This window comes from Trachurus trachurus, assembly GCF_905171665.1.
Source record: "Trachurus trachurus genome assembly, chromosome: 12".
NCBI classification, from domain to species: domain Eukaryota; kingdom Metazoa; phylum Chordata; class Actinopteri; order Carangiformes; family Carangidae; genus Trachurus; species Trachurus trachurus.
This window is the reverse complement of record NC_139908.1, coordinates 20,606,615-20,624,940: the sequence shown is the minus strand read 5'-3', so window position 1 is coordinate 20,624,940 and position 18,326 is coordinate 20,606,615. Positions and strand designations below refer to the sequence as shown.

General features: G+C 41.4%; 4 protein-coding genes and 1 pseudogene across 6 annotated transcripts; 4 read left to right on the top strand and 1 right to left on the bottom strand.

Annotated features, from left to right (window-relative positions):
- Positions 1-209: 209 nt before the first annotated feature.
- On the bottom strand, positions 210-8,592 carry stbd1 (starch binding domain 1). Of its 2 annotated transcripts, XM_083983373.1 has the most exons (4): positions 8,173-8,592; positions 6,557-6,939; positions 4,288-5,731; positions 210-3,810 (listed from the first exon to the last, which is right to left on the bottom strand). In XM_083983373.1, the coding sequence occupies exons 1-4, from the start codon at positions 8,462-8,464 to the stop codon at positions 1,514-1,516; spliced, it is 4,416 nt and encodes a 1,471-aa protein (XP_083839499.1). In that variant the 5' UTR covers positions 8,465-8,592; the 3' UTR covers positions 210-1,513. The 2 variants fall into 2 exon arrangements, with proteins under 2 accessions (XP_083839499.1, XP_083839498.1); XM_083983372.1 differs by having other exon boundaries at positions 210-5,731.
- A 1,146-nt stretch (positions 8,593-9,738) lies between these two features.
- On the top strand, positions 9,739-10,326 carry LOC310995121 (heat shock protein 30-like; the record flags this gene model as incomplete). The annotated part of the gene is made up of 1 exon (XM_083984049.1): positions 9,739-10,326. The coding sequence occupies one exon, from the start codon at positions 9,739-9,741 to the stop codon at positions 10,324-10,326; it is 588 nt and encodes a 195-aa protein (XP_083840175.1).
- A 1,573-nt stretch (positions 10,327-11,899) lies between these two features.
- LOC310995120 (heat shock protein 30-like) lies at positions 11,900-12,490 on the top strand (the record flags this gene model as incomplete). Its single annotated transcript, XM_083984048.1, has 1 exon — positions 11,900-12,490. The coding sequence occupies one exon, from the start codon at positions 11,900-11,902 to the stop codon at positions 12,488-12,490; it is 591 nt and encodes a 196-aa protein (XP_083840174.1).
- A 1,885-nt stretch (positions 12,491-14,375) lies between these two features.
- LOC310995119 (heat shock protein 30-like) lies at positions 14,376-14,966 on the top strand (the record flags this gene model as incomplete). The annotated part of the gene is made up of 1 exon (XM_083984047.1): positions 14,376-14,966. One exon carries the CDS (start codon positions 14,376-14,378, stop codon positions 14,964-14,966), a length of 591 nt encoding a protein of 196 aa, XP_083840173.1.
- Positions 14,967-16,549: 1,583 nt separating this feature from the next.
- LOC310995118 (heat shock protein 30-like) lies at positions 16,550-18,326 on the top strand (annotated as a pseudogene). The gene is made up of 2 exons: positions 16,550-16,670; positions 17,838-18,326. The product of its transcript is annotated as a heat shock protein 30-like (transcript).

The window sequence follows — 18,326 nt, the reverse complement described above, 5'->3', positions numbered from 1 at the left end:
CACCCTGTCACAAACACTTCTGTTTTTGGTGGAAAAATTAAAATTAAAGGACATAATTGTGTAAAAAAAAAAAAAGTTGTTTAATTGATTGAATAACTGTAATTTAGGGATATTAAGTTGGCTTTATACATTTAGATTGATGAAATTGCTGAGAAAATGTCAACCTATACTAATTATGGAACCAAATAATTACCTCCAAACATCAGGTCTTTGAGTGAATTAGAAGATCTGTTTATTTTGTAACCAACTACATCTTAATAACATCCAAGAATAGTATCATCTTCAGAATATTGCATTTAAGATATTCTGATATAATCTGAGATATAGAGGACACAGTCTACAGTGATCACTTGAAAAGGAAACTGACAGCATACTGTAGGTTTGACAAATAGGTTGTGTCATTAATTCGATAAAGGTTGTAGTGAAACAAGGGAAACATTGTCCAGCAAAGACACACCTGTTGATGCATCACAACACCATGGATAGAAAAATCACGTTTAAAAGGCACATTCATAGAACAACAATGGGACCGTTTTGCATGCACAGTGTCCCATGAGATAAAAGCAGCGTCAAAGTTACAACTATGTCACAGTTTAGTGGTAAACACATTAGAATACCTGATATAACACCAACCATACAGTACACAGAACAATTATTGCTTTGATTATTGCTGTAGTAAAAGTGAACTATGTGCATTTATTATTATTAATGATTGTTGTTGGGTAAGATTCAAGCAGCATATAGACAGTACAAGAAAGTTTCCATTTACAAATTAACACTTGCATTAAATCACCCGCTTTTTAAAGAGGTGCAGTTTGCATAATGAAAAACACTGCCAAAGACAAGAAGAAGACATTTTATCTAATGGTTCTGTCTTCTGATGGCAACGTTTGCAGTTTACTGAAAGATCCACTTAATCATTGGCTATTAGAGGGTAATCCATTTGGAGGAGCCCTTATACTGCCCTGTTAATATCAAGGAAATCTGTATAGGTCAAAAAAGTGCCAGTCATCTAGATTAAAACTGGTAAAAAAAAAAAAAAACAGTATTAACATTGTTAAAACATAGTAAAATTATGTATAATGTACCAGTTAAAACATTGCCAGGTTGTATTGGTAGGTCAGATTTTAGAGCCTAAGGTGACATCTTTGGATTTCATGTTTTGTGCAACTAATTTACGATGACACAAAACAGGGAAAAGCAAATAATACTCACATTGCAGAGGCTGAAAACTGTAAATATTTTCTCTCCTAAAATGACTAAGAATAAATTAAATATTAAAATTGTCTAACCTATAAATGTATTCAGTCAAATTGAGCCCCTGGTTTTAATCTAGACATGACAACAGTTTTTATTTCCTCATTTCTAACACCTTAATGATTTTTAGATTTTCATTTGAATCTACTGCATTATCACTTTAGTCTTGACAGGATGCACATACAAAATAGAATTTCTGTCTGGTCCAGTATTTAGTACCACAGCTTACTATACATGCCACCCTTTCTCCTACCTCCTACAAGAATCCCCACCATTTGTGCACAAGGAGGTCGTCCCCGAAGCCTGTATCGAGGAGGCGGTTGCCGCACTCCTCCCAGCGACACACCTCACCCTTGTCCACCAACACAAACTTCCATTCCACATGGCTCTCTGCAGGCAGGCTGACCACCGTGGCCCACTGCCCATCCTTGGCCCTCTCCAAGGGGACAAATTCCTTCCAGTTCCCTAACTCCTGCTGGTTTCCCGTGACAGCCACCGTCTGGTATGGAGAGTGGGTGACGTAGTGGATGCGGAAGGTGACATTGACGTTCTGGGGCATGGGCTGGACAGCCACGACCTTTTTGTTACCTTCTGTGATTTCTTCAACAAGGGTGAGAGTGCTGCTTTGACTGATGTCGGCGGAAGGCGGGACATCTGTATCTGTACAAGTAGCATCCGTGAGAGAGGAGCCGTGCTGGGTTTCTTCGGTGGGAAGCTGTTCGGTTTTTGTGAGGTCTTGTGAGGCCAAAGGTGGGGTAGAGAGGTTCATCCAGGGAAGAACCTGGCTGCTCTCTGTGATCCATTCGTTATTGTCCATAGTCGCCTCCATGATACTGATGTTTGTCTTGTTGTAGTCCTCTTCTTTCTCCTTCTCTTCTTCTGTTTCCGCTTTCTTTGTAACACTTGCTCCTTCCTTCTTTTTCTTCATCTCTACAACCTCAACAACAGTTTTCACATCTCTCTGCTCTTTCAGCTCCTCGGTTAAGATCATTGGGCTTGTTGCAGTCTGCACCACAAACTCCTCAATTTCTCTGTGGTATCTGTCCTCAATCTCATGGCCGAACGTGTCCTCGTTGGCTGCGTATGACTCATACTTAGCCCAGTCTGTGTGCTCGCAGTGGGGTTGCTGGGAGAGATGCCCAAACAGCATACCTGCTGGATCTTCATTAATTACAGGAACAGTTACACGGCCAGCAAAGAGGCCGTGTTGAGCCTCTGTCCTCTCTTCACAATCCATTGTTGGAGGCATCATATTTTCAATGGTCATGTCAAAGTCAATACCAGCGCCGTGTACATCGGGACTAACTGCCATGCTTGAAATCCCGCTCTCTTCTCCAACACCAGGAGATGACATGCTGTCCTTGTCGTGATCCCTTGGTTCACTTTGCTCGAAAGATGGCAAGTGAATCTGACACGAGGGAGGGTTCAGATCATCATTTTGCGTTTGGACACTTTGTTGGTCTTGGTAGAAAGGTAACATGTCAGGACGAGATATTTCTTCAGACATAAGAGGTGCAGTTACAGTAACATCATCACAAATGGCTGAATCAGAAATAACCATCGTCTCCTCAGAGGTTGAACCAGTTTCCACATGGTCGCTTTTGGATGGCAATAGATGACAGGACATTTCATCATCTTTTGCAGAAGCGGTTAGATTTTCAGCAGTATCCAAGCCAGCAGCAACAATGGATTTGTCAAAGCCTTCATTATTTATCGTTTGGAGGTCAGTGCTTTCCTCAGCCGACACAACAAATTCACCGGTTTCACTACTTTCGCACTGAATGTCTTTCTGGAGAGATGGTAAGTCAGAGTCAATAACAGTGAGGTCTGTGTTTTTATCCAAGGGTGGAGCTATTTCTTCATCTTTCTTTTCTCTTTCTGGTTGATGAGATTCCAATAGCAAGTCAGGGTAATTCACAATGCCCAGGTTTTGAGCGTTTGCATTGTCAGTGTTGGCACCAGACTGATTGTCAACACTAGTATCATCGTCTACTGACTCAATCAGTTCTGTCTTAGTTCTATTGTCTTCATCATTCACAGTGGGGAGAGACTCTTTCTCTTGGTTGCACGTCAGTTCCCTTTCGTCTGTTTGTTCAGGCTGACACTGTTGCTCCTCAGGTTGTGGAGGGTGGTCGTCGAATTCGGGAGCATCACTGACGTTAAATTCAGAACAATCATTGTTATTTTGTTGGTCTTGGGAGAAGGACAACGTGTCAGAAGAAGATATTTCCTCAGAAGGTTCAGTAGTTAAGGTCACATTATCCGGAACTGCTGCAGATATAACCGCCATCTCGTCAAAAGTTTCGTCATTGTCAGTTTTTGCGTCTTGACAGATAGATGGCAGCTGAGGACAAGTCATTTCTTCACTCTTTACAACCGCAGTTAGATTTTCAGTGGTATCAGAACCAGCAGCTACGCTCGGTTTGTCTTCAGCAGCTTCATTGTTTTTCAGTTGGAGGTCAGTATTTTCTTCAGTCAACACAACAGATTCACCTGTTTCGTTGTTTTCTTCATCAGCCACAGTGGGAGGAGGAGCTTTCTCTTCATTTTCATCTGTTTGCTCAATCTGACCCAATTCAGGAGCTGCACAGACTGTGCATTCAGAAGGAGCATCGTCCTTTTGTGTTTGGACACTTTGCTGGTCTTGGGAGAAAGACAGCATATCTGGACAAGATGTATCTTCAGATACTGCAGCTGTAATTAGGGTCACATTTTCACAAACTGCTGTAACGGTTGAAGAAATTTTCTCATCTGAAGTTTCATCCGTTTCCATGTGGTCAATTTTTTCATCGAGGTGGAGAGATGGCAATTCAGGACAAGGCATTTCTTCACTTTTTACAGATGCAGTTACATCTTCAACGGTATCAGAGCCAGCGGCAACAGAGGATTTGTCAAAGGCTTCATTATCTATCATATGGGGGTCAGTGCTTCCTTCAGCCAACACAACAAATTCACCAGTTTCATTGTTTTCTTCAACAGCCACAGTGGAAAGAACATCTTTCTCTTGACTGCATGTCAGTTCACTTTCACCTGTTTGCTCAATCTGATGTTGATCAGACTGTAGCGGGTTGTCCTCTAATTCAGGAGCTGAACAGACTGTGAATTCAGAAGGATCATCGTTCTCGTGTGTTTGGACACTTTGTTGGTCTTGGGAGAAAGACAGCCTATCAGGACAAGATGTATCTTCAGACACTGCAGCTGTAATTAGGGTCACATTATCGCAAACTGCAGCAGCAGAAATTCTCTCATCTGAAGTTTCATCCGTTTCCATGTGGTCAATGTTTTCGTCGAGGCAGAGAGATGGCAATTCAGGACAAGGCATTTCTTCACTTTTTACAGATGCAGTTACATCTTCAACGGTATCAGAGCCAGCGGCAACAGTGGATTTGTCAAAGGCTTCATTATCTATCATACGGGGGTCAGTGCTCCCTTCAGCCAACACAACAGATTCACCAGTTTCATTGTTTTCTTCATCAGTCACAGTGGAAAGAACATCTTTCTTTTGATCGGATGTCTGCTCACTTTCTTCTGTTTGTTTAATCTGTTGTTGCTCATCAGACTGTGGCGAGGGGTCGTTGAATTCAGGAGCTGCACAGACTGTACATTCAGAAAAATCATCATCTTGTTTATGGACACTTTGTTGGTCTTGGGAGAAAAACAATGTGTCAGGACAGGATATTTCTTCAGACTTAACAAGTGCAGGTAGGGTCGAATTTTCTGCTGGATCAATAGCAGAAATGACAGTTGTCTCCTCTGAATTTTCATCAATTTCTTCATGGTCGAGGCAGTGAGATGGCAATTCAGGACAAGATATTTCTTCACTTTTTACAGGTGTAGTTAGATTTTCAATAGTATGAGAACCAGCAGCAACACTGGATTTGTCACAGACTTCATCATTTGTCAGTTGGGAGTCAGTGCTACCTTCAGGCAACACTGAAAAGACACCTGTTTCATTGATTTCTTCAACAGCCACTGTGAAAAGAGCACCTTTCTCTTGGTCTAGGTAGTCACACTGGTCCTGCTGTGAAGACGACAGGTTTGGTTCTTGTTCAGATGCTGACAGCGGGGTTGCATCTTGTTGAGGAATTAACTGTTGGGCGATAAACCCTCCTTCTGCCTCCTGATGCTCAATTTTCTCCTCTTCTTCTGGAGAGAAGTGATTGTTGGAATAATCTATGTGGTCTGTAATATCTGGATGGTGATTCTCTTGCTCAAACTCCTCATCTTTGCCAAAAGAGGTGCAAGTGACAGGTGCATCTTGTGCGCAAACAACGGGCTCTTCCAAGTTCGACTCCTGGCTTATTGTTTCATTATCTTGTAGTCTGTCATCAGCAACATTGTCATACGTGTGAGAGGCCTGGTCAGACCACATCTCATTATCTGAGGCACACTGAAACGTTTCCTCTTCTTGTCTGGTTTTCTCATCCGAAACATCTTTGTCAATTATCACATACTCATCTTCTTCTTTGAACACCTGAAAAGACAGGAAAAGAAAATGAATGCACGATAATATAAGTTACACCACTATAAAAGGCAAACTGCCTGATTGAATTTCCAGCCTATAGTGAAAAAATGAGGTCTAAGAGAAAAAGATGTGTGAGAGAAATATCCATTCCCCACAGGGTTGGTGTTCCAAAACCTTAAAAAATAGTTCAGTAACTTTGGAAAATTCACTGAGTTTTAGATATGAAGCTACAGTCAGCCTCTGCTTACATTGAGGCAAAAAACAAGATATCACATTGTAATCAGTGGGCTTTGCTAAACTAATCTACATCTCCTTGCCATGTAGACATAAGAGTGTGCTCCATCTTTATCTAACTCGCGATAAGAAAGCAGATTGCAGCTGCATTTTTATTTATTTATGGATTTTTGGCCACTTAGGGGCAGAAGAACATCCCATCAGGCTGAGATTTCTATATCATCTAAGATATCATCACCTCGCAGAAGGTAGTTCAGGCTAATATGCTAGCAAGATGTTGCTTATTTACACATCCAACAGCCATTAGCAGGATTAGCTATGTTCAAACTCCTGAGGAAAATATATTGACTCTTTAAACTGAGAAATGTTGCACTTAGTCAGTTGCTAATTCTATTCATAAACTACACAGAGATTTAAAAATAGTCTACACAAAGTTATTTTGTTTATTGTTGATATAAAATCATTAATTGGGCCTACAGAATACACAGACTAATCAATAGCCTTTATCTAGGCCAATGTTTAACTTCCTAAAATGTCATTAATCTAACTGACCAACTGTGACTTTAATTTCTCTATAGCTTGTATGAAATGGCTGCTTACTTTCTCCTCATGGGTTTCATCATCAATCAGCTCCGGCTCTTTGGTGCAGCTATCATTATCTCTGACCTCTTCTGTTACATCCTTAATGGTGTCATCTGTTGCACTCTGGTAGAAATCACCGGCACCCTGCAGCTCCATTTCAGCCACTGTGTGAGTGTCACATTGCGGGTTGGGAGCGGCCTCTTCTGCTACTTTGTCAGAGTCCAGCAAAACTGTCATTTCCTCTGTGTCATCTGAAGGGCTGTGCTTGTTGTCTGGGATTTGGATGTCACTCTGAGGAGGAGAATAAAGTGGAGGTTCCCTCTCAGCAGCAGAGGCAGTGGCCGTGGCAGCTGCTCGGCGATGCCTGACCTTCATGTCTGATGAGCTTTCATCACCCACATCTGTTGAAAAAAAGAGTAGAACTTTAACTTTGCTTCTCTATTTAATCAATTTGCCGGAGTAGATGTGTAATAATAACTTCATAAAATGATACTGTCAGCTAATGCATACAATATAATAGTCTGAGTTTCTTTTAGTTTTATTTCATTTAATTTAGTTTCACAAACCAACATTTATTCAAAATTCTAAATCAATATCTAATCGTAATTTATCTGAAGTGTTTTACAAAGGACAAATAGTCATTTCCACCTTTGTACTTGACGACAAATGACAGAATGATAAGTTATGATGCTATCAGAGGAAACGCAATCAATACAATCAGCAGTGATTGACATGGCCACAATCTTGTTTGTATACCCTTATTTGTCAGCAGTCTGTCAGTGTTGCCACAAGCTAAATTACAAGAACATAGGAGAGAGTTCCATGTTGAAATGTTTTACTTTTATTTGATTTGTGTAATTTGTTGGAAATTCTACTTTGTTAGATTTGTTTATGGAAACAAATCACAGATGAGACTTTTTCACATGCAAGTCCTGCATTCACAATTGTACCATATATTTTCTTAGCTAATTGTGAGAAAAGTTGTGTGATACAAGCAAATGCCCCCTGTGAGTGTTATGCAATTATTTGTACTTATATCCAATATTACTGGGTAGTCCAAGCTACAATAAAATGTCATAATCTTATATGCTTAGTCCATTAATTTTAATTTGGAGCAGATCTAATAAAACCAACTATGGGATTAATGTAAACAGTGTTTCCTTCTTTTAAGAGAACATATGGTTATATTCAAAATAAGTACAAGTGGGTCAAATTTCCACTTAATTACAGAAACACGAGTGGAATTTTAACAATAACACTGCAATGATTTACACACATTTTTAGTGAAGGAGATCATTTCTATTTCTTTAAACTGTCTGTTTGATCTGAATGAGGTCAGCTTTTACAAATGGGTTTGTAGTGCAGTTATGATTCTGAGTCTATTTATATCTACTACAGTAACACTATAACTATGGTATTAACATTATTCTAAGTGCCCTGTTAAAGGGCAATATGTTTTATTTGTAGTATTGTATTTCCTATGGGGATATCTATATATTTATAGGATATTCCTCAGCACTTAGCTCTGCTTTAATATTAGACTAAGGCAGAAGACCTCAATAAAATGATCATATTATGACTTGTGGATTCCTACACCTGCAAGAGAAGCAGCTTTCCTTATTTGGATCTTTTACCTGTTGACTCCGCTGAGCTGAGCAGTTCCTCCGGGCTCTGCTCCAGTCCAGATCGGATCACCGACGCTTCTCTCTCCTCTCCGGGGCTCTTGCTGTCACCGTCGGCGGCTGCGGCTGTGGCCTTCCTCCGCTTCCCCCTCACGGTCCGGTAGATGATGAATCCCGCTAGCACGGATACTATCGCTACCACAGCCAGAGCCACGGCGGGACCGTGGCGTCCGATCATGCAGAAGAGCGATGCGAGATCCATGCGCCTCTCCAGACCCACGGTGTTGCCGTTCTTCAGCGACATTGCAATCTGTTGAATAAATAACAAAGCTCCTCGACAATGCTTCTGTGCGTGTGCGCATCAAGGCCTGATCTGATCGGACTGGAGCTGCAGCAGGCTGCCGCTGCTGTGCCGGACGGACTCCCCTCTCTCCTCCACGTTTTCAAGTGTAGTGACCTCTTGTTGCTGCAGAGCTGCGAACGGGCTGCAGGTGCGAGATGCTGATTGGCTGACCGGATCACGGGTGCTCAGCCTTCATTCATAAAAAAGGGAAAGGAGGTTGTTTATTGCAGCCTGTCTCACACAGACGCTCACGATGCAGCGAATGAATCGGGTATCAATGTGTCACATCCCTCTGATAGGATTATTAGGTCTGTGTGAAAACAGTGAAGTTTGATAAGATTATGTCCCAAATGAAACCCACACATGAGAGTGTCTGTCCCATCAGGAAGACGAAATCAAAAGATTATTCCCACCCTGCACGATTAGCCGTTGTGAACCTCCCTGATCAAGATAGGTTAGGCTACTGGACACGTTTGATTAAATAATAACACACATGCAGCCTATAAAACAACAGATAAAACCTTATGTATATATATCATTGTCTATTTGCTTTCAGTAGGTTTTTGTTACAGGGATGACTACACAACTTTGTTCCATAAATTCCAGAAAATATGAGGAACAAATCAGGAGAAGACTATGATATATGATATGATTATTGATAAAGAGCCAACATTCATGGTATCTGTTGCAGAAATATTCTTGGATTAAACGAAACGCAATAGTAGCTACATTTATGTTAATATGGGGAGGATCTAATTAATCCAATTGTTAGATTAATGTAAGTAAAAGGTGTAGCCTACTGCAGGAGAACACATGGTTATATTCAAAATAAGTACATTTGGCTCAAATCTCTATGATAGACCTATATGATTACTGATAAAGAGACAACATTCATCTATACCATAATGTTCTTGGATTAAACAACACATTTCTAAGGCTTGCACACTGAGGAAACTGTCCTGTAGCAACATGAAATCACACTGTGAGAGATTTCCTGAACACACGAGATTGATCCAGTGACATCATCAGTGCTGAGTATCAGCTCCACCCAGTGGAGAGCTGTGGTAACAACAGGAAAGTTCCTGAAGACTCTGGAGCTCCTCCAGTTAGAGGATAAAAGCTGGGACAGTCCCACTGCTGAGACACTAACAACACAAGCAACACAGAGGACAAGAGACCCTTTAACAGTGTTTGATCTGACAACAAGAGGACTCAACTACAGACACACACTGAAGATGCTGTGCTCTCATGGATTCCAGTCTGCCCTCAGTCCAGTCAGCTTCTACTGGCCTGTACGCAGTCTGTGGCCAGAGGTCAGACCTCTGCTCCAGCAGCAGCATCTACTGCAGAGAAACCTACAGGAGCTGATGGACAAACTTCAACACAACATCCTGGAGGAGAGCAGTGTGGCCGTGCAGCCAGTCTCCTACCAGCTGGACAAAGAGGGAGAGCACTTGAAGCTGAGCCTGGACACTGGAGGCTTTTCCCCAGAGGAGCTGTCTGTCAGGCAGGTGGGCAGGAAGCTGAGAGTCAGCGGGAAGACAGAGAAGAAGCAGGAGGACGGGAAAGGCTCCTACTCTTACAGACTCCAGGAGTTCAGACAGGAGTTTGATCTGCCTGAAGGCCTGAACCCTGAAGCCGTCACCTGCTGCCTGGCTCCAGACGGGAAGCTCCACATCCAGGCAGCCACAGCTCCATGTGCTGAGGAGGCTGAGAGAGAGCTGACTATCAAGAGGAGCCAGGAGGAGGACACACAGCAGACACAAGACAGCAGCTCAGAGACACACAACAGCTCACAGGACAAAGATCAACACGTGGATTGATCATAGTGTTGTTGTGTCAATGAGAAATATTTTATATGGATGAATGATATGCTCTTTTGTATGTTTGTATCTGAACATGATTAAATAAATGTTTCTGAATCAATATTTTGTTCATGGTTTCCTCTTAACATTTGAAACAGACATGTGTAGGTAAACCTCAGTAAAATATACAAAAAAATATGATTTACATATGTGATGAAAATCATATAAGATATTAGAAAAAATCTCAATAAAAATCACAAAAATATTAGTAATATTTCACAAGAGAAACAGGAAAATATGAAACAATATTTAGGTATAGTTCTAAAAAGATGTTTTACCAAAAACTACCTGAAAATCATTTGTAATTTTTCTATTCTTTTTTTTAAGTGTATCAAATATTTCAAAAAAAAAAAAAGAAAAAAGTCAAAGAACAAAAAATACAAGCCCTTCATAAAGAGGATCTGAACGGGAAAATGTCACTTCAAGTTATTCAAAGAAATGCCATTTTAAGGTTTCTGTTACTGTGAACTACTATTACATATATTATAGTCAGCTACAGATGTTGTTCTGTTTGGATGTTTGAAGGATAGACCATCTTCACTCTGCTGTTTGTAACACTGATCAAATCTTCACACACAGTTTGTCTTCATCGATTAAAATGTAACACTCGAGTCAATCGGGAGAGAAAAAATCATCAAAGTAAACTAATAATACACTGAATTGATTGAAAATGTATCAACTCTAAACAAGTGTAAATTTCTACATCACAGTTTCTCTGATCAGACTGTGTGTTATAAACAGTGGCTTCATTTTCAACAAGCTGCCTCCTGCTGATCCAGGATCAGAGGGATCAGGGCAGACTGAAAGTGTAGAATGAATAAAGGGAACAGAAATCTTCACGAAAGACGTAAAGTGTGTTTGAATATCTCCATAGTGATCCCTCCACTTCACACTGACTTTACAGTATGTTTCACCTCTGTGTTTTATCTCCTTATCTGAGTGTGATGTGGTTTGTCTCTCTGACGCAGAATGAAATGCATGTGGTTCTTTCTGCTTTGTCACAGATGACAGGAACAATAAAGTGACACATGCAAAACGTGAAAGGACTTTAAAAAAGAGGTTCAATTAAAATTGATCGTAAACAATTGTTTCTCAAAGTAATTGCAGTTTCAATATTGTTATGAAGCTCATTTGCAATGACAATTAACAGTTCTTATGACAAAGTGCAATTAAAGCATAAAGTTGTCACTTTTAACATCTCACACTGATGTCAGACTATAGTAAAAGTTATTATAAGTGCTTTCATCATGCAACAAAATATTTACCTGAGATTCTGTCAAAGAGGAAACTTCCTGAACACACGAGATTGTGTGTGACGTCATCAGTGCTGAGTATCAGCTCCACCCAGTGGAGAGCTGTGGTAACAACAGGAAAGTTCCTGAAGACTCTGGAGCTCCTCCAGTTAGAGGATAAAAGCTGGGACAGTCCCACTGCTGAGACACTAACAACACAAGCAACACAGAGGACAAGAGACACTTTAACAGTGTTTGATCTGACAACAAGAGGACTCAACAACACACACACACTGAAGATGCTGTGCTCTCATGGATTCCAGTCTGCCCTCAGTCCAGTCAGCTTCTACTGGCCTGTACGCTGCAGTCTGTGGCCAGAGGTCAGACCTCTGCTCCAGCAGCAGCATCTACTGCAGAGAAACCTACAGGAGCTGATGGACAAACTTCAACACAACATCCTGGAGGAGAGCAGTGTGGCCGTGCAGCCAGTCTCCTACCAGCTGGACAAAGAGGGAGAGCACTTGAAGCTGAGCCTGGACACTGGAGGCTTTTCCCCAGAGGAGCTGTCTGTCAGGCAGGTGGGCAGGAAGCTGAGAGTCAGCGGGAAGACAGAGAAGAAGCAGGAGGACGGGAAAGGCTCCTACTCTTACAGACTCCAGGAGTTCAGACAGGAGTTTGATCTGCCTGAAGGCCTGAACCCTGAAGCCGTCACCTGCTGCCTGGCTCCAGACGGGAAGCTCCACATCCAGGCAGCCACAGCTCCATGTGCTGAGGAGGCTGAGAGAGAGCTGACTATCAAGAGGAGCCAGGAGGAGGACACACAGCAGACACAAGACAGCAGCTCAGAGACACACAACAGCTCACAGGACAAAGATCAACACGTGGACTGATCACAGTGTTGTTGTGTCAAGGAGAAATATTTTATATGGATGAATGATGATCATAAGTTGTTTTGTACCTTTGTATCTGAACATGATTAAATAAATGTTTCTGAATCAATATTTTGTTCATGGTTTCCTCTCAACATTTGAAACAGACATGTGTAGGTAAACCTCAGTAAAATATACAAAAAAATATGATTTACATATGTGATGAAAATCATATAAGATATTAGAAAAAATCTGAATAAAAATCACATAAATATTAGTTATATTTCACAAGAGAAACAGGAAAATATTAAACAATATTTAGGTATCTTTCTAAAAAGATGTTTTACCAAAAAGTACCTGAAAATCATTTGTAATTTTTCTATTCTTTTTTTTAAGTGTATCAAATATTTAATAAAAAAAAAAGAAAAAAGTCAAAGAACTAAAAATACAAGCCCTTCATAAAGAGGATCTGAATGGAAAAATGTCACTTCAAGTTATTCAAAGAAATGCCATTTTAAGGTTTCTGTTACTGTGAACTATTACATATATTATAATCAGCTACAGATGTTGTTCTGTTTGGATGTTTGAAGGATAGACCATCTTCACTCTGCTGTTTGTAACACTGATCGAATCTTCACACACAGTTTGTCTTCATCGATTAAAATGTAACACTCGAGTCAATCGGGAGAGAAAAAATCATCAATGTAAACTAATAATACACTGAATTGATTGAAAATTTATCAACTCTAAACAAGTGTAAATTTCTACATCACAGTTTCTCTGATCAGACTGAGTGTTATAAACAGTGGCTTCATTTTCAACAAGCTGCTGTTACGCCCCAGTACTTTGTTGGCCCAGAGGGGCATAACAAGGGACCCAACAATGACCCAAAATACAAAAATATACAGATACAAACAAGTAGACAAACTAAAACAGAAAGCCATGATGGGAGGCAGGCAAGCCCAGCAGTCCCCAGCACTGCCCCCACCCTCTGGTGTCAGCTGCAGGGTTCTTGACTCAGTGGACCAGGTGAGCCTCGTTTCGCTGATGGGACCTGGGTGGAGCTGTGGGGGAACAAGGAGGGGGAGAGAAAGACACAGACACACACAAGGCCGAACCCCTTCCGGCCGTAACACTGCCTCCTCCTGCTGATCCAGGATCAGAGGGATCAGGGCAGACTGAAAGTGTAGAATGGATAAAGGGAACAGAAATCTTCACGAAAGACGTAAAGTGTGTTTGAATATCTCCATAGTGATCTCTCCACTTCACACTGACTTTATGTTTCACCTCTGCGTTTTATCTCCTTATCTGAGTGTGATGTGGTTTGTCTCTCTGACGCAGAATGAAATGCATGTGGTTCTTTCTGCGTTGTCACAGACGACAGGAACAATAAGGTGACACATGCAAAACGTGAAAGGACTTTAAAAAAGAGGTTCAATTAAAATTGATCGTAAACAATTGTTTCTCAAAGTAATTGCAGTTTCAATATTGTTATGAAGCTCATTTGAAATGACAATTAATAGTTGTTATGACAAAGTGCAATGGAAGCATAAAGTTGTCACTTTTAACATCTCACACTGATGTCAGACTATAGTAAAAGTTATTATAAGTGCTTTCATCATGCAACAAAATGTTTACATGAGATTCTGTCATAGAGGAAACTTCCTGAACACAGGAGATTGATCCAGTGACGTCATCAGTGCTGAGTATCAGCTCCACCCAGTGGAGAGCTGTGGTAACAACAGGAAAGTTCCTGAAGACTCTGGAGCTCCTCCAGTTAGAGGATAAAAGCTGGGACAGTCTCACTGCTGAGACACTAACAACACAAGCAACACAGAGGACGAGAGACACTGTAACAGTGTTTGATCTGACAACAAGAGGACTCAACAACAGACACACACTGAAGATGCTGTGCTCTCATGGATTCCAGTCTGCCCTCAGTCCAGTCAGCTTCTACTGGCCTGTACGCTGCAGTCTGTGGCCAGAGGTCAGACCTCTGCTCCAGCAGCAGCATCTACTGCAGAGAAACCTACAGGAGCTGATGGACAAACTTCAACACAACATCCTGGAGGAGAGCAGTGTGGCCGTGCAGCCAGTCTCCTACCAGCTGGACAAAGAGGGAGAGCACTTGAAGCTGAGCCTGGACACTGGAGGCTTTTCCCCAGAGGAGCTGTCTGTCAGGCAGGTGGGCAGGAAGCTGAGAGTCAGCGGGAAGACAGAGAAGAAGCAGGAGGACGGGAAAGGCTCCTACTCTTACAGACTCCAGGAGTTCAGACAGGAGTTTGATCTGCCTGAAGGCCTGAACCCTGAAGCCGTCACCTGCTGCCTGGCTCCAGACGGGAAGCTCCACATCCAGGCAGCCACAGCTCCATGTGCTGAGGAGGCTGAGAGAGAGCTGACTATCAAGAGGAGCCAGGAGGAGGACACACAGCAGACACAAGACAGCAGCTCAGAGACACACAACAGCTCACAGGACAAAGATCAACACATGGACTGATCACAGTGTTGTTGTGTCAAGGAGAAATATTTTATATGGATGAATGATGATCATAAGTTGTTTTGTACCTTTGTATCTGAACATGATTAAATAAATGTTTCTGAATCAATATTTTGTTCATGGTTTCCTCTTAACATTTGAAACAGACATGTGTATAGGTAAACCTCAGTAAAATATACAAAAAATAAATGATTTACATACCGGTGATGAAAATCGTAGAAGATATTAGAAAACATCTCAATAAAAATCACAAAAATATTAGTAATATTTCACAAGAGAAACAGGAAAATATTAAACAATATTTAGGTATAGTTCTAAAAAGATGCTTTACCAAAAACTACCTGAAAATCGTTTGTAATTTTTCTATTCTTTTTTTTACGTGTATCAAATATTTTTTTTTAAAAACGAAGAAAAAAAAGTCAAAGAACAAAAAATACAAGCCCTTAGAAGATCTGAACGGAAAAATGTCACTTCAGGTTATTCAAAGAAATTCCATTTTAAGGTTTCTGTTACATGATTTTGATTTCACTACTGTGAACACATTATAGTCAGCTACAGATGCTGTTCTGTTTGGATGTTTGAAGGATAGATCATCTTCACTCTGCTGTTTGTAACACTGATCAAATCTTTTCCTCATTGATTAAAATGTAACACTCGAGTTAATCGGGGCAGTAAAAAATATCAATGTAAACGAATAATACACTGAATTGATTGATAATTTATCAACTCTAAACAAGTGTAAATTTCTACATCACAGTTTCTCTGATCAGACTGTGTGTTGTAAACAGTGGCTTCACTTTCAACAAGCTGCCTCCTCCTGCTGATCCAGGATCAGAGGGATCAGATCAGACTGAAAGTGTAGAATGGATAAAGGGAACAGAAATCTTCACGAAAGACGTAAAGTGTGTTTGAATATCTCCATAGTGATCCCTCCACTTCACACTGACTTTACAGTATGTTTCACCTCTGTGTTTTATCTCCTTATCTGAGTGTGATGTGGTTTGTCTCTCTGACGCAGAATGAAATGCATGTGGTTCTTTCTGCTTTGTCACAGACGACAGGAACAATAAGGTGACACATGCAAAACGTGAAAGGACTTTAAAAAAGAGGTTCAATTAAAATTGATCGTAAACAATTGTTTCTCAAAGTAATTGCAGTTCCAATATTGTTATAAAGCTCATTTGAAATGACAATTAATAGTTGTTATGACAAAGTGCAATGGAAGCATAAAGTTGTCACTTTTAACATCTCACACTGATGTCAGACTATAGTAAAAGTTATTATACGTGCTTTCATCATGCAACAAAATATTTACCTGAGATTCTGTCAAAGAGGAAACTTCCTGAACACAGGAGATTGATCCAGTGATGTCATCAGTGCTGAGTATCAGCTCCACCCAGTGGAGAGCTGTGGTAACAACAGGAAAGTTCCTGAAGACTCTGGAGCTCCTCCAGTTAGAGGATAAAAGCTGGGACAGTCCCACTGCTGAGACACTAACAACACAAGCAACACAGAGGACGAGAGACACTTTAACAGTGTTCGATCTGACAACAAGAGGACTCAACAACAGACACACACTGAAGATGCTGTGCTCTCATGGATTCCAGTCTGCCCTCAGTCCAGTCAGCTTCTACTGGCCTGTACGCTGCAGTCTGTGGCCAGAGGTCAGACCTCTGCTCCAGCAGCAGCATCTACTGCAGAGCAGTGGCGGCTGGTGACTGAAAAAATTAGGGAGGACAGGAGGAACACCAGTCCACGGCCTCATTTTATTTTATAGCACTACTTCTCCCTACTTTATTATATTCAATGAAAATTAAACAGTAAAACAATGTCTTACAAGATTTCTTAAAAACAACATAATTTTATTAAATCTTACTGTTTTCAGATTAACACAGGCCTAATGAAAAAGACAGAGCCATGATCTTGGATGTGGGATGTAAAAAAAAAAAAAAAAGCAGGCCAGTGTTCAACACCTGTAAATGCCACAGTGGGGATTTACACCCTCTGATTTAAAAAGGAAAAACAAAAACCATGAAAATCTGTAATTATTAATAACAAAACAAAGTGTTCCACTCAAATTACATACATATTTGGCTTTTACCTCTTAGATATAGCTATGCTTTTACCTGAGCTGATGGCGGAGAGAAAAAAAAAAAGTCCGGTCGTGTCTTTGTTTACCCTCCAGCTGCCCAGGTCACGTAACTGAAAACTATTAACAATCTCTCTGACTGCTTCTCTCTGATATCTCCTAACAGTTTATCCAGAAATCTGCTGATATTTCCTTTCAAATCGATGCCAATATCTCTGAAAACTCCGTATTTCTTGTGCTAGGAGCAGCATAAGCAGCACGGCTGGGAGTGAAAGTTTGGCGCACATAGCAACAGTAACCAAGGGGGGTTGGAGAACTGTCATTGGACCAACCTGCTGTCAATCTTGTGTTCTGATTGCTGATTGGTACAGAAGAGCCTCCTCCGTCATGACGTCATTTTACGTGTCTTAGCCAATCACAGGTCAGGATGAAGACATCCTAAATGCATTGAGTCAATGGAAGAAGATCCCGCCCCGAGGCCAGTTAGGGAGGTAAAAATCTTGCCACCTCCGTAGAGCCCCCACCTTCCTGCTCCCTGCTCCTCACACAGCCTGCTCTGTCTCCTGAGCCTGCTGGCGGCGCAGTTGAGCCGTTTTAAGTGGATTTTCTTCCAAAAAACAAACTTTTTTTATGATAAAATACATATATAATATTATATAAATTATACTGAGATTTGGTAATGATTTATTTCAACCAGTTACTCTTTCTTAAATAAAAAATAAATTTTCCTTTTGCCTCTCAAAAATAGAGGAGGACCAACCTCCTCTGCCTCAATGGACCAGCCTCCTCTGCTGCAGAGAAACCTACAGGAGCTGATGGACAAACTTCAACACAACATCCTGGAGGAGAGCAGTGTGGCCGTGCAGCCAGTCTCCTACCAGCTGGACAAAGAGGGAGAGCACTTGAAGCTGAGCCTGGACACTGGAGGCTTTTCCCCAGAGGAGCTGTCTGTCAGGCAGGTGGGCAGGAAGCTGAGAGTCAGCGGGAAGACAGAGAAGAAGCAGGAGGACGGGAAAGGCTCCTACTCTTACAGACTCCAGGAGTTCAGACAGGAGTTTGATCTGCCTGAAGGCCTGAACCCTGAAGCCGTCACCTGCTGCCTGGCTCCAGACGGGAAGCTCCACATCCAGGCAGCCACAGCTCCATGTGCTGAGGAGGCTGAGAGAGAGCTGACTATCAAGAGGAGCCAGGAGGAGGACACACAGCAGACACAAGACAGCAGCTCAGAGACACACAACAGCTCACAGGACAAAGATCAACACGTGGACTGA